Genomic DNA, 18,186 nt, shown 5'->3' on the forward strand with positions numbered 1-18,186 from the left:
TCTGTACTTATGTACTTGTCCAGGCCTGCCAACTTTCCCAATTTATCCTGTACCGTCCAAGATTTGCATGGCCAAAAAGAAATTATGCTAAAAAATGTGTTTTTGCACATTACATGTTCATTGAGTAATTTTTTCACATTTTCAGGCAAATTCTGTTTTTATCTCAAATCCTGTATTTTGATATTTTTCATTTCCAGTTTCATTGCCACCATTGTGAAGTTGATTTTTTAAAACATGTTTGGTTTACTCAGTGTTCAGTGCATTATATTGGATAACATTTTGAATAAAAATGTAATTTGGGCAATGAACATTTGCCTAAGAAAAGTAAAGTTCACTACAGAAAGGAATACACTAAGAAATTTCCATTCTTTCAGTCCAGTTGGAAAGACAATAATTGCAGTGTTATTCTCCACCTTAAAACCATCCTGTGAATATCTAACCCTGACTCAGTTTTCATTTAGTTGGCAGGTCTGTGCGTCTTTTTTGAGGAAGCTTATTTGAACACAGGACCTGTCCATACATACATCTATTCTTACATGTCTTTTTTGAGGAAGCTTATTTGAACACAGGACCTGTCCATACATACATCTATTCTTACACGTCTTTTTTGAGGAAGCTTATTTGAACACAGGACCTGTCCATACATACATCTATTCTTACATGTCTTTTTTGAGGAAGCTTATTTGAACACAGGACCTGTCCATACATACATCTATTCTTACATGTCTGTTCTGGGAAAACTCTGTTGTAAATGAGACCATACTTAGTTGGATATGAGACCTATCCATGCATACATCTGTACTTGTGTACAGGTCTGTTCTGGGAAAGTTTATTAGTACACTGGACATACATAGATCTGTACTTGTGTACAGGTCTGTTCTGGGAAAGCTTATTAGTACACTGGACATACATAGATCTGTACTTGTCTACAGGTCTGTTCTGGGAAAGCTTATTTTTAAACCGGACATACATACATCTGTACTTTCTGTTCTGGGAAAGCTTATACACTGGACATACATGTCTATTCTGGGAAAGGCATGACTTGATTGATATGCCCGTATACATATGTATATGACCTAATTAGACTGGTACATTTGTATATGTGTCATCATGACATAATTAGACTGGTACATCTGTATACATATGACCATGACCTAATTAGACTGGTACATCTGTATACATATGATCATGACTTAATTAGACTGGTACATCTGTATACATGTGGTCATGATCTAATTAGACTGGTACATCTGTTTACATATGAACATGACCTAATTAGACTGGTACATCTGTATACATATGATCATGACCTAATTAGAGTGGCAGATCTGTACACATGTGATCATGACCTAATTAGACTGGTACATTTGTATACATGTCATCATGACCTAAGTAGACTGGTACATCTGTTTACATATGATCATGACCTAATTAGACTGGTACATCTGTATACATATGATCATGACCTCATTAGACTGGTACATCTGTATACATAAGATCATGACCTAATTAGACTGGCAGATCTGTACACATGTGATCATGACCTAATTAGACTGGTACATTTGTATACATGTCATCATGACCTAATTAGACTGGTACATCTGTTTACATATGATCATGACCTAATTAAACTGGTACATCTGTATACATAAGATCATGACCTAATTACACTGGCAGATCTGTACACATGTGATCATGACCTAATTATACTGGCAAATCTGTATACGTATGACCATGACCTAATTAGACTGGTACATCTGTATACATATGATCATGACCTAATTAGGCTGGTACATCTGTATACATGTGATCATGACCTAATTAGACTGGTACATCTGTTTACATGTGATCATGACCTAATTAGACTGGTACATCTGTATACACATGATCATGACCTAAGTAGACTGGTACATCTGTATACATGTGATCATGACCTAATTAGACTGGTACATCTTTTTACATGTGATCATGACCTAATTAAACTGGTACATCTGTATACACATGATCATGACCTAATTAGACTGGTACATCTGTATACACATGATCATGACCTAATTAGACTGGTACATCTGTATACATATAATCATGACCTAATTAGACTGGTATATCTGTATACATATGATCATGACATAATTAAACTAGTACATCTGTATACATGTGATCATGACCTAATTAGACTGGCAGATCTGTATACACATGATCATGACCTAATTAGACTGGCATATCTGTATACTTGTATCTATGTATGATCTAATTGATGTGATGTGATGTGATTTTGATTTTAACGTAGCTTTAAAAAATTTCAGTGATATCACTACGGTGTCTGCAGTGTGCCAGTTTATAGTGATGTCTAGCACTGGGGCATCATGCTGCAGACATGTAGCATAATGTCCCACCCAGTCACATTATCCTGACACCAGGCCGACCAGTCCTAACACTAACCTCTTAATGCTGAACGCCAAGCGAGGCAGCTGTTAGTACCATTTTTGTGAGTCTCTGGTATGACTCGGCCAGTGGGTTTATTGACCAGGACTAATTTGCCAGTGGGTTTATTGACCAGGACTAATTTGCCAGTTGGTTTATTGACCAGGACTAATTTGCCAATGGTTTTATTGACCAGGACTATATTGCCAGTGGTTTTATAGACCAGGACTAATTTGCCAGTGGGTTTATAGACCAGGACTATATTGCCAGTGGGTTTATAGACCAGGACTAATTTGCCAGTGGGTTTATAGAACAGGACTAATTTGCCAGTGGGTTTATAGAACAGGACTAATTTGCCAGTGGGTTTATTGACCAGGACTATATTGCCATTGGGTTTATAGACCAGGACTAATTTGCCAGTGGGTTTATAGACCAGGACTAATTTGCCAGTGGGTTTATAGACCAGGACTAATTTGCCAGTGGGTTTATAGACCAGGACTAATTTGCCAGTGGGTTTATAGAACAGGACTAATTTGCCAGTGGGTTTATAGACCAGGACTAATTTGCCAGTGGGTTTATTGACCAGGACTATATTGCCAGTGAGCTTATTGACCAGGACTATATTGCCAGTGGGCTTATTGACCAGGTCTTTTTTGCCAGTTGGCTTATTGACCAGGTCTTATTTGCCAGTGGGCTTATTGACCAGGACTATATTGCCAGTGGGTTTATAGACCAGGACTAATTTGCCAGTGGGTTTATAGACCAAGACTAATTTGCCAGTGGGTTTATTGACCAGGACTATATTGCCAGTGGGCTTATTGACCAGGTCTTATTTGTCAGTGGGCTTATTGACCAGGTCTTATTTGCCAGTGGGTTTATTGACCAGGACTATATTGCCAGTGGGCTTATTGACCAGGTCTTATTTGCCAGTGGGCTTATTGACCAGGTCTTATTTGCCAGTGGGTTTATTGACCAGGACTATATTGCCAGTGGGCTTATTGACCAGGTCTTATTTGCCAGTGGGCTTATTGACCAGGTCTTATTTGCCAGTGGGTTTATTGACCAGGACTATATTGCCAGTGGGTTTATTGACCAGGACTATATTGCCAGTGGGTTTATAGACCAGGACTAATTTGCCAGTGGGTTTATTGACCAGGACTATATTGCCAGTGGGTTTATTGACCAGGACTAATTTCCCAATGGGTTTATTGATCAGGTCTAATTTAGGATGTATTTTATTAAATGACCTTGTTAGAGTATGTGTTCTCTCAATGATCAAGAACATTTTTTTATTTTAAACATGCACTTAATATACAGACCTTTTACAGATTGCATTGTTTTATACTGATCAGACAATCCATTATAAAACATGAACTGTACTTATGCCATATACTGACCATGGTTTACAAAATGCTTAAAATAAAATTGGTGTTATAGTTTGAATGCATTTAAAATTTCTTTTTGCAGTCATCTTTTCTGCATAAAATATGCAGATTATAAAAAAAATTCTGTTGCAGGTGATCATATTTTATGTTGGATATTTTGGCATGATGTGTTCTGGCTACAGTAGGCACAGGTTTTCGTAAATATAAATCTAGTTACATATTTTAATCTTATTTACTTTGTATCTCTTTTTATATAGCAGAAATTACACTAGCCTAATTTTTGTTTTCTTCAGGCTTTCGTCTGACTTCTCAGAGTTTGTAGAAACGGATGATCCAGATGTTTTTATTTTACCTGATCTGGAACAATATAATGTGAGTAATAGAATTTTAAAAAAATTGTTTTGGTCTTGTGATGCAGAATTTTTACATTCTGCTCAGGCAATCAGCATGAATTTATTGTGTTAGGTCTGCACAGAATAAAGCACTATATGTGATTTGCACAAAATTATGAATATTATTAAATCTTTTAGTATTATGAGCAGTTTTCCATCCATCTGCTTTTCTGTCTGTCACACAGTTTGAACTAGTCCTGTCAGTTTGTATGGATTGCCATGAATCTTGGTAAATATTATGGTCGTCACCAGGAGTTGCATTTGACAAATCACTTTGCAGCCAAATGCTGTGAATCTAAGAAATTTTTAAATTTAGCTAGTCTGATTGGAAGTTCATGGATGGTTGCAGACATGCTTCATATTTTGGTCATCGTCTGAAGATGCACATATCGATAAATTGCTTTAATCTTGTGATTTTAGTGTTATTATCCCTTTGATTGGGAATAAGAAGATGGATACAATGCATTTTTGTGAATGCAGCTTATCCAATAGTATTGAGCGGATCTTGTTATCCAGTAGTATTGAGTGGATCTTGTTATCCAATAGTATTGAGTGGATTGCTGCAAAACTTGTTACAGTCATCATCTGAAAATGTACAGATATGTTGCCTTTTTGATTTTGCACCTGATTGCAGTAAATGACTGACTCTTTACAACACAGTTTATTATGGCATTATATGATGGATCATGGTGAAACTTCATCCTTATCATGGTCTTCGTGTGAAGAAAAATGATTTCAGTGTAATAACATTAGCTTTGTTTCACATGTGGACCAAACTGTGTGGATGGCTTACACTTGGGGTGAGGAAGCCTGCGGTCAAAAGATCAAAGGTGATGGTCCGTATTTCAAAAGAAGGAAAAGTGTAAAACTATTTAGCTTCTTGAAAATTTTGTTATCACTACGTTTGAATCAGTGTATCCCCTAGAAGTGTAAGGTAAAAAAAAAACTTTAAATCTCACCCATACTTTTTCAGCTTAAAATAGGATATTGCAACTTGCACAACATAATCTCTCTTTCTCTCTCTCTCTCCATCTCTCTCTCTCTCTCTCTAAAAATACAAATAAACCAACATGCACAATTAACAAACAAATGCATTGTCCGTTCAAAGAATAATTTTATTTGCTCATCTTTCCTTTAGTTTAAAGTCGTACTTTTAAGACTTCTTATATTTTTGTAGCAGTATTATAGACCATCACATTACATATAAGCAAAAAGCCAATTAAATCCTTTTAACCAAATGGCAGTTAATTTACTGCCTGTCATAAAATATGTACTAACATCAGTTTCATTGTACTTCATCCAAGAAGACATTTATCCAAAAATCAAAAAGGCTAATGATTAATCTTATTCTAGCAAGTTACACTTGAACTTTTAAGATCTTTCTTTTATTGCAGCAAGTTAAAAACCAACAAAATCTGCAATGCCCCCCCCCCCCTTCCGGACTTTGTAAACCAAATAATGCATTTGTCTCATCAAGTTTACTGATTTCTTTGTTGTGAAAGAATGTCTTGGGTGATACTGTGTTCTCCAGATATCTTGTTGCGAACAAGGGAAGATTTTTTAACATTCTTAAACCCTGTCACAAAAGGATTATTCACTTTTGTAGTCTTCGCAATCATGCGATCAGAAGTCACACAGGTAATCCTAATGGATGTGCCATATTCCAGTCAAGGGAATTATTTTCTCCGTTTTTCATTAAAGTTAGATCCACAGTTACTCTTTTATGTTCTGCTTCTTTCACTTTCGTCGCTAGTGATTCTTAGTCCAAGCCGTTTTAATCTGGTGATCACTTTCTAGTGCAACAAGCATTGATGTTAAACATCTGGACATCTTGATGAGCTCGATGGAGATCGCAAGAGAGCTCATGAGATATGGGGAAACTACTCTGTCATAACATTGCCTATGCTAGTCTGGTTCTCTGTTTTGTATGCTCCCTGGAACCATTCTGGTGGCCTAGTGGGTAGAGCATCCGCCTTGGATGCAGGAGGTTGTGGGTTCGATCCCTGGCCAAGTCATACCAAAGACTGACAAAAATGGTACTAACAGCTGCCTCGCTTGGTGCTCAGCATTAAGAGGTTAGTGTTAGGACTGGTCAGCATGGTGTCAGGATAATGCGACTGGGTGGGACATCATGCTACATGTCTGTGGCATGATGCCCCAGTGCTAGACATTACTATAAACTGTCACACTACAGACATCGTAGCAATATGACTGAAAAATTGTTAAAGCTATGTTAAAAATCCAAATCACACACACTCGTATGCTGTCTGTGTTGCACTCCACTGTACAAATAGTGGAGTGCAACACAGGAAGCATGCAAATCAGGGAACCAGATTATGCCTATGCTCGAAGTATACACGATGCCATGCCTCATCCAAAGCAGTGGATATTAAATTAATCCTGATCGATTTATGCGGATCCTTCGCGTAAAAAAAAAACGCACAGCAACAAAATGATGCGTCAGTTTTCTCCAGCATGTGTCCCTGAAGCACAAATGTTCATGAAGGGAAACACTGCTGTATGGTTTATCATATGATGTAGGGTTTTAGTTGTCATTGGTGCTGTTCTGACATAAAATATAGTCACCAACATAGATCTCTTGTAAATCTTATTTTTGCTACTAATTCTGAATGGATGGTCATTACCAACAGGGGATTTTCAGCAAAAGACTTATTACGATGTCTGCCTGGTCCGGAATGAAATGGTGCTGATCTTGCATCCAATATGGCCACCATGTGGCAGTTTTGAATATTTTATTATGCATTGCTTAAGAATATTATAGATGGTTTCAACACTCAGGAAATGATCTTATCTTGCATTCCTGAAAATTCTTTTCATTCAGTAGAATGTTAATCTCTTTAACGCATATTCCATGATTGCATGTCCTGGAATGGTCCCAGTAAGATAATATTAATCTCTTTAACGCAGATTCCATGATTGCATGTCCTGGAATGGTCCCAGTAAGACAGTGTTAATCTCTTTAACACAGATACCATGATTGCATGTCCTGGAATGGTCCCAGTAAGACAATGTTAATCTCTTTAAGGCAGATACCATGATTGCATGTCCTGGAATGGTCCCAGTAAGACAATGTTAATCTCTTTAAGGCAGATACCATGATTGCATGGCCTGGAATGGTCCAGGTAAGACAATGTTAATCTCTTTAATACAGATTCCATGATTGCATGTCCTGGAATGGTCCCAGTAAGACAGTGTTAATCTGTTTAACGCAGATTCCATGATTGCATGTCCTGGAATGGTCCCAGTAAGACAGTGTTAATCTGTTTAACGCAGATTCCATGATTGCATGTCCTGGAATGGTCCCAGTAAGACATTGTTGATCTCTTTAATGCAGATTCCATGATTGCATGTCCTGGAATGGTCCCAGTAAGACAATGTTAATCTCTTTAATGCAGATTCCATGATTGCATGTCCTGGAATGGTCCCAGTAAGACAATGTTAATCTCTTTAATGCAGATTCCATGATTGCATGTCCTGGAATGGTCCCAGTAAGACAGTGTTAATCTCTTTAATGCAGATTCCATGATTGCATATCCTGGAATGGTCCCAGTAAGACAGTGTTAATCTCTTTAAGGCAGATTCCATGATTGCATGTCCTGGAATGGTCCCAGTAAGACAGTGTTAATCTCTTTAATGCAGATTCCATGATTGCATGTCCTGGAATGGTCCCAGTAAGACAATGTTAATCTCTTTAACACAGATTCCATGATTGCATGTCCTGGAATGGTCCCAGTAAGACAGTGTTAATCTCTTTAAGGCAGATTCCATGATTGCATGTCCTGGAATGGTCCCAGTAAGACAATGTTAATATCTTTAACACAGATTCCATGATTGCATGCCCTGGAATGGTCCCAGTAAGACAATGTTAATCTCTTTAACACAGATTCCATGATTGCATGTCCTGGAATGGTCCCAGTAAGACAGTGTTAATCTCTTTAAGGCAGATTCCATGATTGCATGTCCTGGAATGGTCCCAGTAAGACAGTGTTAATCTCTTTAACACAGATTCCATGATTGCATGTCCTGGAATGGTCCCAGTAAGACAGTGTTAATCTCTTTAAGGCAGATTCCATGATTGCATGTCCTGGAATGGTCCCAGTAAGAATGTGTTAATCTCTTTAAGGCAGATTCCATGATTGCATGTCCTGGAATGGTCCCAGTAAGACAGTGTTAATCTCTTTAACACAGATTCCATGATTGCATGTCCTGGAATGGTCCCAGTAAGACAATGTTAATGTCTTTAACACAGATTCCATGATTGCATGTCCTGGAATGGTCCCAGTAAGACAATGTTAATCTCTTTAACACAGATTCCATGATTGCATGTCCTGGAATGGTCCCAGTAAGACAGTGTTAATCTCTTTAAGGCAGATTCCATGATTGCATGTCCTGGAATGGTCCCAGTAAGACAGTGTTAATCTCTTTAATGCAGATTCCATGATTGCTTGTCCTGGAATGGTCCCAGTAAGACAGTGTTAATCTCTTTAACGCAGATTCCATGATTGCATGTCCTGGAATGGTCCCAGTAAGACAATGTTAATCTCTTTAACACAGATTCCATGATTGCATGCCCTGGAATGGTCCCAGTAAGACAATGTTAATATCTTTAACGCAGATTCCATGATTGCATGCCCTGGAATGGTCCCAGTAAGACAATGTTAATCTCTTTAACACAGATTCCATGATTGCATGTCCTGGAATGGTCCCAGTAAGACAGTGTTAATCTCTTTAAGGCAGATTCCATGATTGCATGTCCTGGAATGGTCCCAGTAAGACAGTGTTAATCTCTTTAACACAGATTCCATGATTGCATGTCCTGGAATGGTCCCAGTAAGACAGTGTTAATCTCTTTAATGCAGATTCCATGATTGCATGTCCTGGAATGGTCCCAGTAAGACAGTGTTAATCTCTTTAAGGCAGATTCCATGATTGCATGTCCTGGAATGGTCCCAGTAAGACAGTGTTAATCTCTTTAAGGCAGATTCCATGATTGCATGTCCCGGAATGGTCCCAGTAAGACAATGTTAATCTCTTTAATGCAGATTCCATGATTGCATGTCCTGGAATGGTCCCAGTAAGACAGTGTTAATTTCTTTAACACAGATTCCATGATTGCATGTCCTGGAATGGTCCCAGTAAGACAGTGTTAATCTCTTTAATGCAGATTCCATGATTGCATGCCCTTGAATGGTCCCAGTAAGACAATGTTGATCTCTTTAACGCAGATTCCATGATTGCATGTCCTGGAATGGTCCCAGTAAGACAATGTTAATCTCTTTAAGGCAGATTCCATGATTGCATGTCCTGGAATGGTCCCAGTAAGACAGTGTTAATCTCTTTAAGGCAGATTCCATGCATATCCTGGAATGGTGCCAGTAAGACAATGTTAATCTCTTTAACGCAGATTCCATGATTGCATGTCCTGGAATGGTCCCAGTAAGACAATGTTAATCTCTTTAATGCAGATACCATGAGTGCATTACCTGGAATGGTCCCAGTAAGACATCTGATATTCCCTTACACATATTTGCATTCCTGCACTTCAGTCAAGTCCCCAGTTTGAGACCCATGAGAGTCGTGAGGTTATGTATATTGATAACAGCTGATCTTGGGGGCATATCATGTGCTTCTCAAAACAAATTTCTTGTTATCCATGTGAATAGAATTAGTAGCTGCTGTACATTTAGAGTATCTGATTTTTAGCTTGATATTTTCAATTTTAATTAAATTTTAAAAGAGTTTTCTGTTTTAATTTCGTCCATCACATTTCCTCAAACATTAGTACTAATATTAGTACCCTTACTTGTACCTCGTGGACAGGGTACTAACATGGGCATATACGTGTTAATGGAGCAAGCCGGGTGTGAATCACACCCGGCGCTCTTTTAGCCTAATAATAATACTTTAAACATATTCCTTGCATATAATCCAATAAATAGAGTAGTCTTCTTATTTAATACCGGAAGTATCGAAAATCATTGTAGAAATAGTTGTAAAATCTCGTTTACTTTTTTCAGCCGATATTTTCGTTTAGATCGTCCGCCATGTTATTTCAAATAATGATTACTTCCGTTCTCAGCCTCGTTTGTTTGTGTGCCATATAAGGACATTGACGCCTTATTTGGAAATGTAAACAAATCGTAGTAAAAATTTGGCGCCGTTTGGGTCAGAAATTCTGCGCATTAAAAGTAAATAAGGTTTATCGGCAACTTTGAAATTCAACCAAGAAGCGATTATTCGCACTTGATTGATTATATTATAGCGTAGAATATCCAAAATATGTTCTGGCAAGCCTTACGTAGAAAAGAGGTCACGGCGAGAGTCTCACGTTATCTGTCATGGCGGACAGGATAAGGTTAGAGTAACCATGCCAATTTATTTTATCGTGTAAGGGCTTAATAAATTCAAAATAAGCCAAACTTCTTTCACAACATGATTATACTTATGTAGTTGATTTCTACACTGTTTTTCTGACTTTAGTGATGATTTTTTTTTTGCTCCATTACATGATATGGGATCAGTTCGTAGCCTCAACCACAACAAATCAAGTTGAGGCTACGACATCGTAGCTACTCAAACATGGGATCCTGTGATAGTTTTAATTGAATGTGCTATCAAAGTGTTTAATGTTTTGTAATTGTCACAGGCATGTCATGTTTTAATTTCATTTTAGCCAAGGCCAGAAAACCCAGTACCAGGCTTTAGGAAATATATAGAAAATTCCCTTGGCATCAAGCCACATCACGACACCATTACCACAATTCTACAGCCAGGGGTCAAAATCAAAGTACGGATAGGGTTCCAACCCAAGGATGACATTTACAGAATGTCTCTTGTGCTCATAAGGTAAGATAATTTAGTCGCTGATTGAAAGTCATTGTTACACATGATAAGAGGGTCTGAAATGTTTTGTTGTTTTTAATCCTAGGGTTCTGGATTTGTAAATTAAATTTATGTTGAGTCTATTGCATATTAATTCAGTACATATTATTGACTGAAGTCCCATCAAGCATTTAATTCAGTACATATTATTGACTGAAGTCCCATCAAGCATGTAATTCAGTACATATTATTGACTGAAGTCCCATCAAGCATGTAATTCAGTACATATTATTGACTGAAGTCCCATCAAGCATGTAATTCAGTACATATTATTGACTGAAGTCCCATCAAGCATGTAATTCAGTACATATTATTGACCGAAGTCCCATCAAGCATTTAATTTAGTACATATTATTGACTGAAGTCCCATCAAGCATTTAATTTAGTACATATTATTGATTGAAGTAACATCAAGCATTTAATTCAGTACATATTATTGATTGAAGTAACATCAAGCATGTAATTCAGTACACATTATTGATTGAAGTAACATCAAGCATGTAATTCAGTACATAGTATTGACTGAAGTCCTATCAAGCATGTAATTCAGTACATATTATTGACTGAAGTCCCATTAAGCATGTAATTCAGTACATATTATTGATTGAAGTCCCATCAAGCATGTAATTCAGTACATATTATTGACTGAAGTCCCATCAAGCATGTAATTCAGTACATATTATTGACTGAAGTCCCATCAAGCATGTAATTCAGTACATATTTTTGACTGAAATCCCATCAAGTATGTAATTCAGTACATATTATTGACTGAAGTCCCATCAAGCATGTAATTCAGTACATATTATTGACTGAAGTAACATCAAGCATGTAATTCAGTACATATTATTGATTGAAGTAACATCAAGCATTTAATTCAGTACACATTATTGATTGAAGTAACATCAAGCATGTAATTCAGTACACATTATTGATTGAAGTAACATCAAGCATGTAATTCAGTACATATTATTGACTGAAGTCCCATCAAGCATGTAATTCAGTACATATTTTTGACTGAAATCCCATCAAGCATGTAATTCAGTACATATTATTGACTGAAGTCCTATCAAGCATGTAATTCAGTACATATTATTGACTGAAGTCCCATCAAGCATGTAATTCAGTACATATTATTGATTGAAGTCCCATCAAGCATGTAATTCAGTACATATTATTGACTGAAGTCCCATCAAGCATGTAATTCAGTACATATTATTGATTGAAGTCCCATCAAGCATGTAATTCAGTACATATTAGTGACTGAAGTCCCATCAAGCATGTAATTCAGTACATATTATTGACTGAAGTCCCATCAAGCATGTAATTCAGTACATATTTTTGACTGAAGTCCCATCAAGCATGTAATTCAGTACATATTATTGACTGAAGTCCCATCAAGCATGTAATTCAGTACATATTATTGACTGAAGTCCCATCAAGCATTTAATTCAGTACATATTATTGATTGAAGTAACGTCAAGCATTTAATTCAGTACACATTATTGATTGAAGTAACATCAAACATGTAATTCAGTACACATTATTGATTGAAGTAACATCAAGCATGTAATTCAGTACATGTTATTGACTGAAGTCCCATCAAGCATGTAATTCAGTACATATTATTGACTGAAGTCCCATCAAGCATGTAATTCAGTACATATTTTTGACTGAAATCCCATCAAGCATGTAATTCAGTACATATTATTGACTGAAGTCCCATCAAGCATGTAATTCAGTACATATTATTGACTGAAGTCCTATCAAGCATGTAATTCAGTACATATTATTGACTGAAGTCCCATCAAGCATGTAATTCAGTACATATTATTGATTGAAGTCCCATCAAGCATGTAATTCAGTACATATTATTGACTGAAGTAACATCAAGCATTTAATTCAGTACACATTATTGACTGAAGTCCCATCAAGCATGTAATTCAGTACATATTATTGATTGAAGTAACATCAAGCATTTAATTCAGTACACATTATTGATTGAAGTAACATCAAGCATGTAATTCAGTACATATTATTGATTGAAGTAACATCAAGCATGTAATTCAGTACACATTATTGACTGAAGTAACATCAAGCATGTAATTCAGTACACATTATTGACTGAAGTCCCATCAAGCATGTAATTCAGTACATATTATTGATTGAAGTCCCATCAAGCATGTAATTCAGTACATATTATTGACTGAAGTAACATGAAGCATTTAATTCAGTACATATTATTGATTGAAGTAACATGAAGCATTTAATTCAGTACATATTATTGATTGAAGTAACATCAAGCATTTAATTCAGTACACATTATTGATTGAAGTAACATCAAGCATGTAATTCAGTACACATTATTGATTGAAGTAACATCAAGCATGTAATTCAGTACATATTATTGACTGAAGTCCCATCAAGCATGTAATTCAGTACATATTATTGACTGAAGTCCCATCAAGCATGTAATTCAGTACATATTTTTGACTGAAATCCCATCAAGCATGTAATTCAGTACATATTATTGACTGAAGTCCTATCAAGCATGTAATTCAGTACATATTATTGACTGAAGTCCCATCAAGCATTTAATTCAGTACATATTATTGATTGAAGTAACATCAAGCATGTAATTCAGTACACATTATTGACTGAAGTAACATCAAGCATGTAATTCAGTACATATTATTGACTGAAGTCCCATCAAGCATGTAATTCAGTACATATTATTGACTGAAGTCCCATCAAGCATGTAATTCAGTACATATTATTGATTGAAGTCCCATCAAGCATGTAATTCAGTACATATTATTGACTGAAGTAACATCAAGCATTTAATTCAGTACATATTATTGACTGAAGTCCCATCAAGCATGTAATTCAGTACATATTATTGACTGAAGTCCCATCAAGCATGTAATTCAGTACATATTATTCTGTGTATTCTTCTAGGTTGGAGAAGTAATATTTTCCACCTGTTTCATTTCTTATTGTAATCTGTATCATCATCAACAACATTTAATATACTATGTACGAGTTTTATCGGAATATTTAGGGGTATTAATTTTTGGGTCCTCAGGTCAAACATATAAGACCTAAACCTACAGCTTAAGGATTTTTTGGCAGTTAATAATTACAAAACCTGCTTGAAAGTAACCAGAAAGGAATTCGATGTGAAAATCTCCATTTTTATTTTTGTTTTGTTTTTTCTTTAAATGTTATGGAGTCTGCAAGTATGAATGTTCAGAAAAAATATATGTAAATGGAAATGGCTTGTTGATAGTGTGTGAATCTAGTAATTGTTCTGTATTCTGTCATCAGCATGTTTCAGTGAACTTTAAGAAAGAATTTATAAGAAGTGAAAATAGAACAGGTTAAGAAAAAGACATTTCATCCTTTGCATATGTTTGAAAAATGCTTGAATTTGTGTAGTCACCCAGAAAAAAATTAATTTGAGGTTGGCTGCAAAAGAGCACTGAAAAATAGCTTGAAAATGCACAGTAGTCCTAGAAAAGTGCATGATTTCTTTAAACAAATGCATTTCATTAGAAAACATCAGTTTGCTGATCTTAAATATGTTGTTGGTGTTGTGGGGTTTAACGCCATTTTTCAGAGCAGGATAGGCTATACATGGTAGCAAGTATAAATGGTGGAGGAAGAAACTGGGAAAACCTCGAAAAAACCACTGACCCACGAGAAGCTACTAGCAAGCTTTCTCACATACCCACATTGGCCGAACCCAAGACTCGAATACACACATAGACAGAGGTGAGATGGCAGTGATCCGTAATGGTGAGCTCTTTAAACCACTTGGCCACTCAGACCCCCTCTTAGATATGGAAAAATAAAATAAAATATACTTTAAAAATGTTATAGAACCCTATCTTCCAGAGATTTTAATCCATTGTTGTGTATTTTTTTATTCAGAAAGATTTCCAGTGTTGTGTCACTTACTCATTAAGACTTCCAATTTGGTCTTTCTGCTCGTTAGTACTCAACCTGAATTGTATACTGGTTTGTTTCCATGACTGAACTGAAAATCACCGTGGCATATTTACATCCTGCCTGATGGAGATAGGGACAGGGATCTTTATACCCCTGATTTTTGTGGCAGGATTACATGTCATTCCATCTGTCCTTCAGTCTGGTAACTTGTGCGACATGTCCCGATGACAGATCACATGGTCCCGTGACACAATACTAGCTAGTCCTCGAATACAGACATAAACATTGCGTGCAAGACAGACAGGAGGAGACCAGATTTTGGTTGCACATTCAAAAGTTGAATCTGCTGTCTGATATAATAGTTTATGTACCGTACTGGTCAGTGCTCAAAGAATTTTTTTAGGCACAGCCCCCGGGCTGGTGACTTAAATAAACTCAAGCCATGACTGAAATTCCACAAACAAGACCGGACAGTTCATACCTGTCAACTCTCAAGCTGAGAGAAAAACCTCCCGATTTTTGGGGTATTTCCTCATCTACCTCCCGATCTCGTAATATCTCCAATTTTTCGCGGAGAAGTCCCAATTATTACATTATGTGTCAATTTTCATTTCTCAGAAGAAGAAACCCCCAAACTATACATAAATAGATAAAACGTATGCAATCCGCATATGCCATATTCTATTTTATCACTTGTTAATATTGTAGTGATGAAATCAGTTCCAGATTTAGGCATAAGCTAAACAAGCTACAGCTTAGGGCCTCACAGTCTGAAGGGGCCTCTCAGTTTTATTTTATACCAAATAGGGCCTCTGCTGCTTCCCATAGCCTAGGGCCTTGCTGTGTCTAAACTGCCACACTGCAGACATTGTAGCAGTATGACTGAAACATTGTTACAGCTATGTAAAAAGTCCTAATCATACATACACATCTAAATCACATATCCATTTCCGCCAAAGAGACTTGGCCAGTTAACACCTGACATTCCTCTACCGTATACTAAAACTTTAATTACCATGTTTAAATTAAAACAAGGAATAAAACAAGTTATACCATGAAGTATATGTGCCCCTAAAGAACTAATTCAGAATAAATATTTTATTCAGTAAACAGTGTTACTTGCATTAAGACTTAAACCTATGGAAATAAGGTAGGGCATAAACTGTGAAAAAAAACAGTTGCCACATGTAAGGTAACTTGTGACTGCAGATTTGAACTGTTTAAATGAAGTCCTAGACATCGTAAGTTACAACAAAATAGGCATCGTTTATTGCTGGTGCTTACATACATACACTGTTGAACATGGTTTCTTTGAAGTATGTCCGAAGAGCAGTCCTATTCACAAGATAAATGCATGGATAAGGATTAACTGTTAATTAGTCACACTGGCTTTATTGTTTGCCTACTTAAATCAAAACTTTTACTATTTTGCAATTTAGCCAGAGCTGACCAGAATATGAAAAAGGGGCTTGTCCTGGGGGAATAATAAGGCGTATCATAGGGAGAAATGGCACGTCCCATGGGCGCTTGTACATTGGGGCAAGGGGGTTGGGTCAATAGTCTCCTCCCCCCCAATTTGTATTGTCAGCCATTTAATGTGAAACTTTGACCTCATTTCTTTTAATCACAGCTATTTAAGCTGCCCAAGGGATAGTTTTACATCAGTTCCAATCGTTTCAGATTACCATTTATACATAGTACATGTAACAGGCATAGACTGAAATTGTTTATTTTTAAATAACTTTTTTAAGATTTCTGAAAATTGTGTTTTCTCGAAACACAACAGGTTTAGAATCTTATCTCAATTTCACCTAGGACAGTGGTGATTTTAGAATGTGCCATGTTAAGGCATGTATGTCAACGTCTTGAAAATACATTTACTCATTTCACCAGCCCGATCAAAGTTTCCTCAGGCAAACAATTTTTGTTTCAACAAGCCCAACGGGCACCTCACGCCTGAACTAAAATCAGAGGGGCCCCGGGTGTTTGGCTATCAGATTTTTTTAGCACTGCTGCTGTAGATAAAAGATCTGTGAATTGATTGTTGCATTTTGTGGTACTTACTCGGCCTTCTGCTATTTTTTTTTTTTTTACTCTCAGTGTTTCTTACAGTAGCGGGAGAAACATTGGTACATGTCATGATCATCATTTTTTAAAATGAGGGTTTTGGCAAATTATTGTCCTTCTACAATTTTTATTAAGGTTATTTTTATTTTGTCTTGCAGCTGAATGTAATGTGTGAAAGTATTGTAATTTTGTGTTGCTAACCATCAGTTTCTTTCTTACTTTTAAAAATGAAAAACATGGTATAAGAAATGCACAAAACTTGGTCATTTCATTCATTAATTTATAATTTCTAACCTGATTGTCACCAGGCATCATGCTCGAATTTCAAACAAAATTGTAAACAACCAGCCTGCACACTGTCTTTTTCTGGATCCTGGAAAAGTCTATTTTCGGTGAATGGTGAGGTTTCTTGGATTAAACATGCATAATAGGTAAAAAAAAAACTTTTTCTGCATCCAATATTTGGAATGTCTGGTTCAAATATTTCTAAAACAGATTGAGTACAATAAAAAAGGCAAGTTGTGTAGCTTTTATGTACATGGGTTCAGAGTGTTGTAATTCCAGAAGTAATGGAAATTTATGAAATTGTTCATTGTTTAATGAAGATAATGAACTTCATCACTCCTTTTGCCTGAAAAAACAACAACTCGCCCATGTAAATATGGTGGTCTTGCTTTAAAACAACTCATCCATGTAAATATGGTGGTCTTGCTAGAAAACAATTCGCCCATGTAAATATGGTGGTCTTGCTAGAAAACAGCTTCTCTTTTTTTTTTTTAAAAATGAACATGATGATAGTGTTACAGACCCACTGGTGATGGGTTAAAAATTTTAAATTGAAAAATGGAATGACAAAGTTTTGTTCATTTTATATCCTTGCAGCATTACTGATGTAACTTAATTAGGCTCTTTCTGACGGTAAGCAAACCACTCCACCACTTTCTACTCTAAACAGTATTAGCATATGTCTCTAGTCTTATCACAGGAGAACTGGTTATGCAAAAGAAAATCAGTCCATGAATCAGCATAATTAAACAATGTTGAAATAATACAGTTTGTGAAAATAT

General features: G+C 36.3%; 1 protein-coding gene across 3 annotated transcripts in view; it reads left to right on the forward strand.

Moving 5' to 3' along the window:
- LOC149796321 (transmembrane protein 131-like) overlaps positions 1-18,186 on the forward strand; it is a 197,579-nt gene that overhangs the window by 107,063 nt on the left and 72,330 nt on the right. For all 3 annotated transcript variants that reach the window (XR_016421660.1, XM_089960972.1, XM_089960973.1), the window contains exons 24-25: positions 4,103-4,181; positions 10,896-11,068. Coding sequence is in view for 2 of the 3 variants with exons in the window: in XM_089960972.1 (XP_089817098.1) it covers positions 4,103-4,181; positions 10,896-11,068 (252 nt within the window). In the remaining variant the exon portion in view is untranslated. The remainder of the gene's footprint in view (positions 1-4,102; positions 4,182-10,895; positions 11,069-18,186) is intronic.

The sequence above is a fragment of the Sinohyriopsis cumingii genome, chromosome 6 (genome assembly GCF_028554795.1).
Source record: "Sinohyriopsis cumingii isolate HCF-2022 chromosome 6, ASM2855479v2, whole genome shotgun sequence".
NCBI classification, from domain to species: domain Eukaryota; kingdom Metazoa; phylum Mollusca; class Bivalvia; order Unionida; family Unionidae; genus Sinohyriopsis; species Sinohyriopsis cumingii.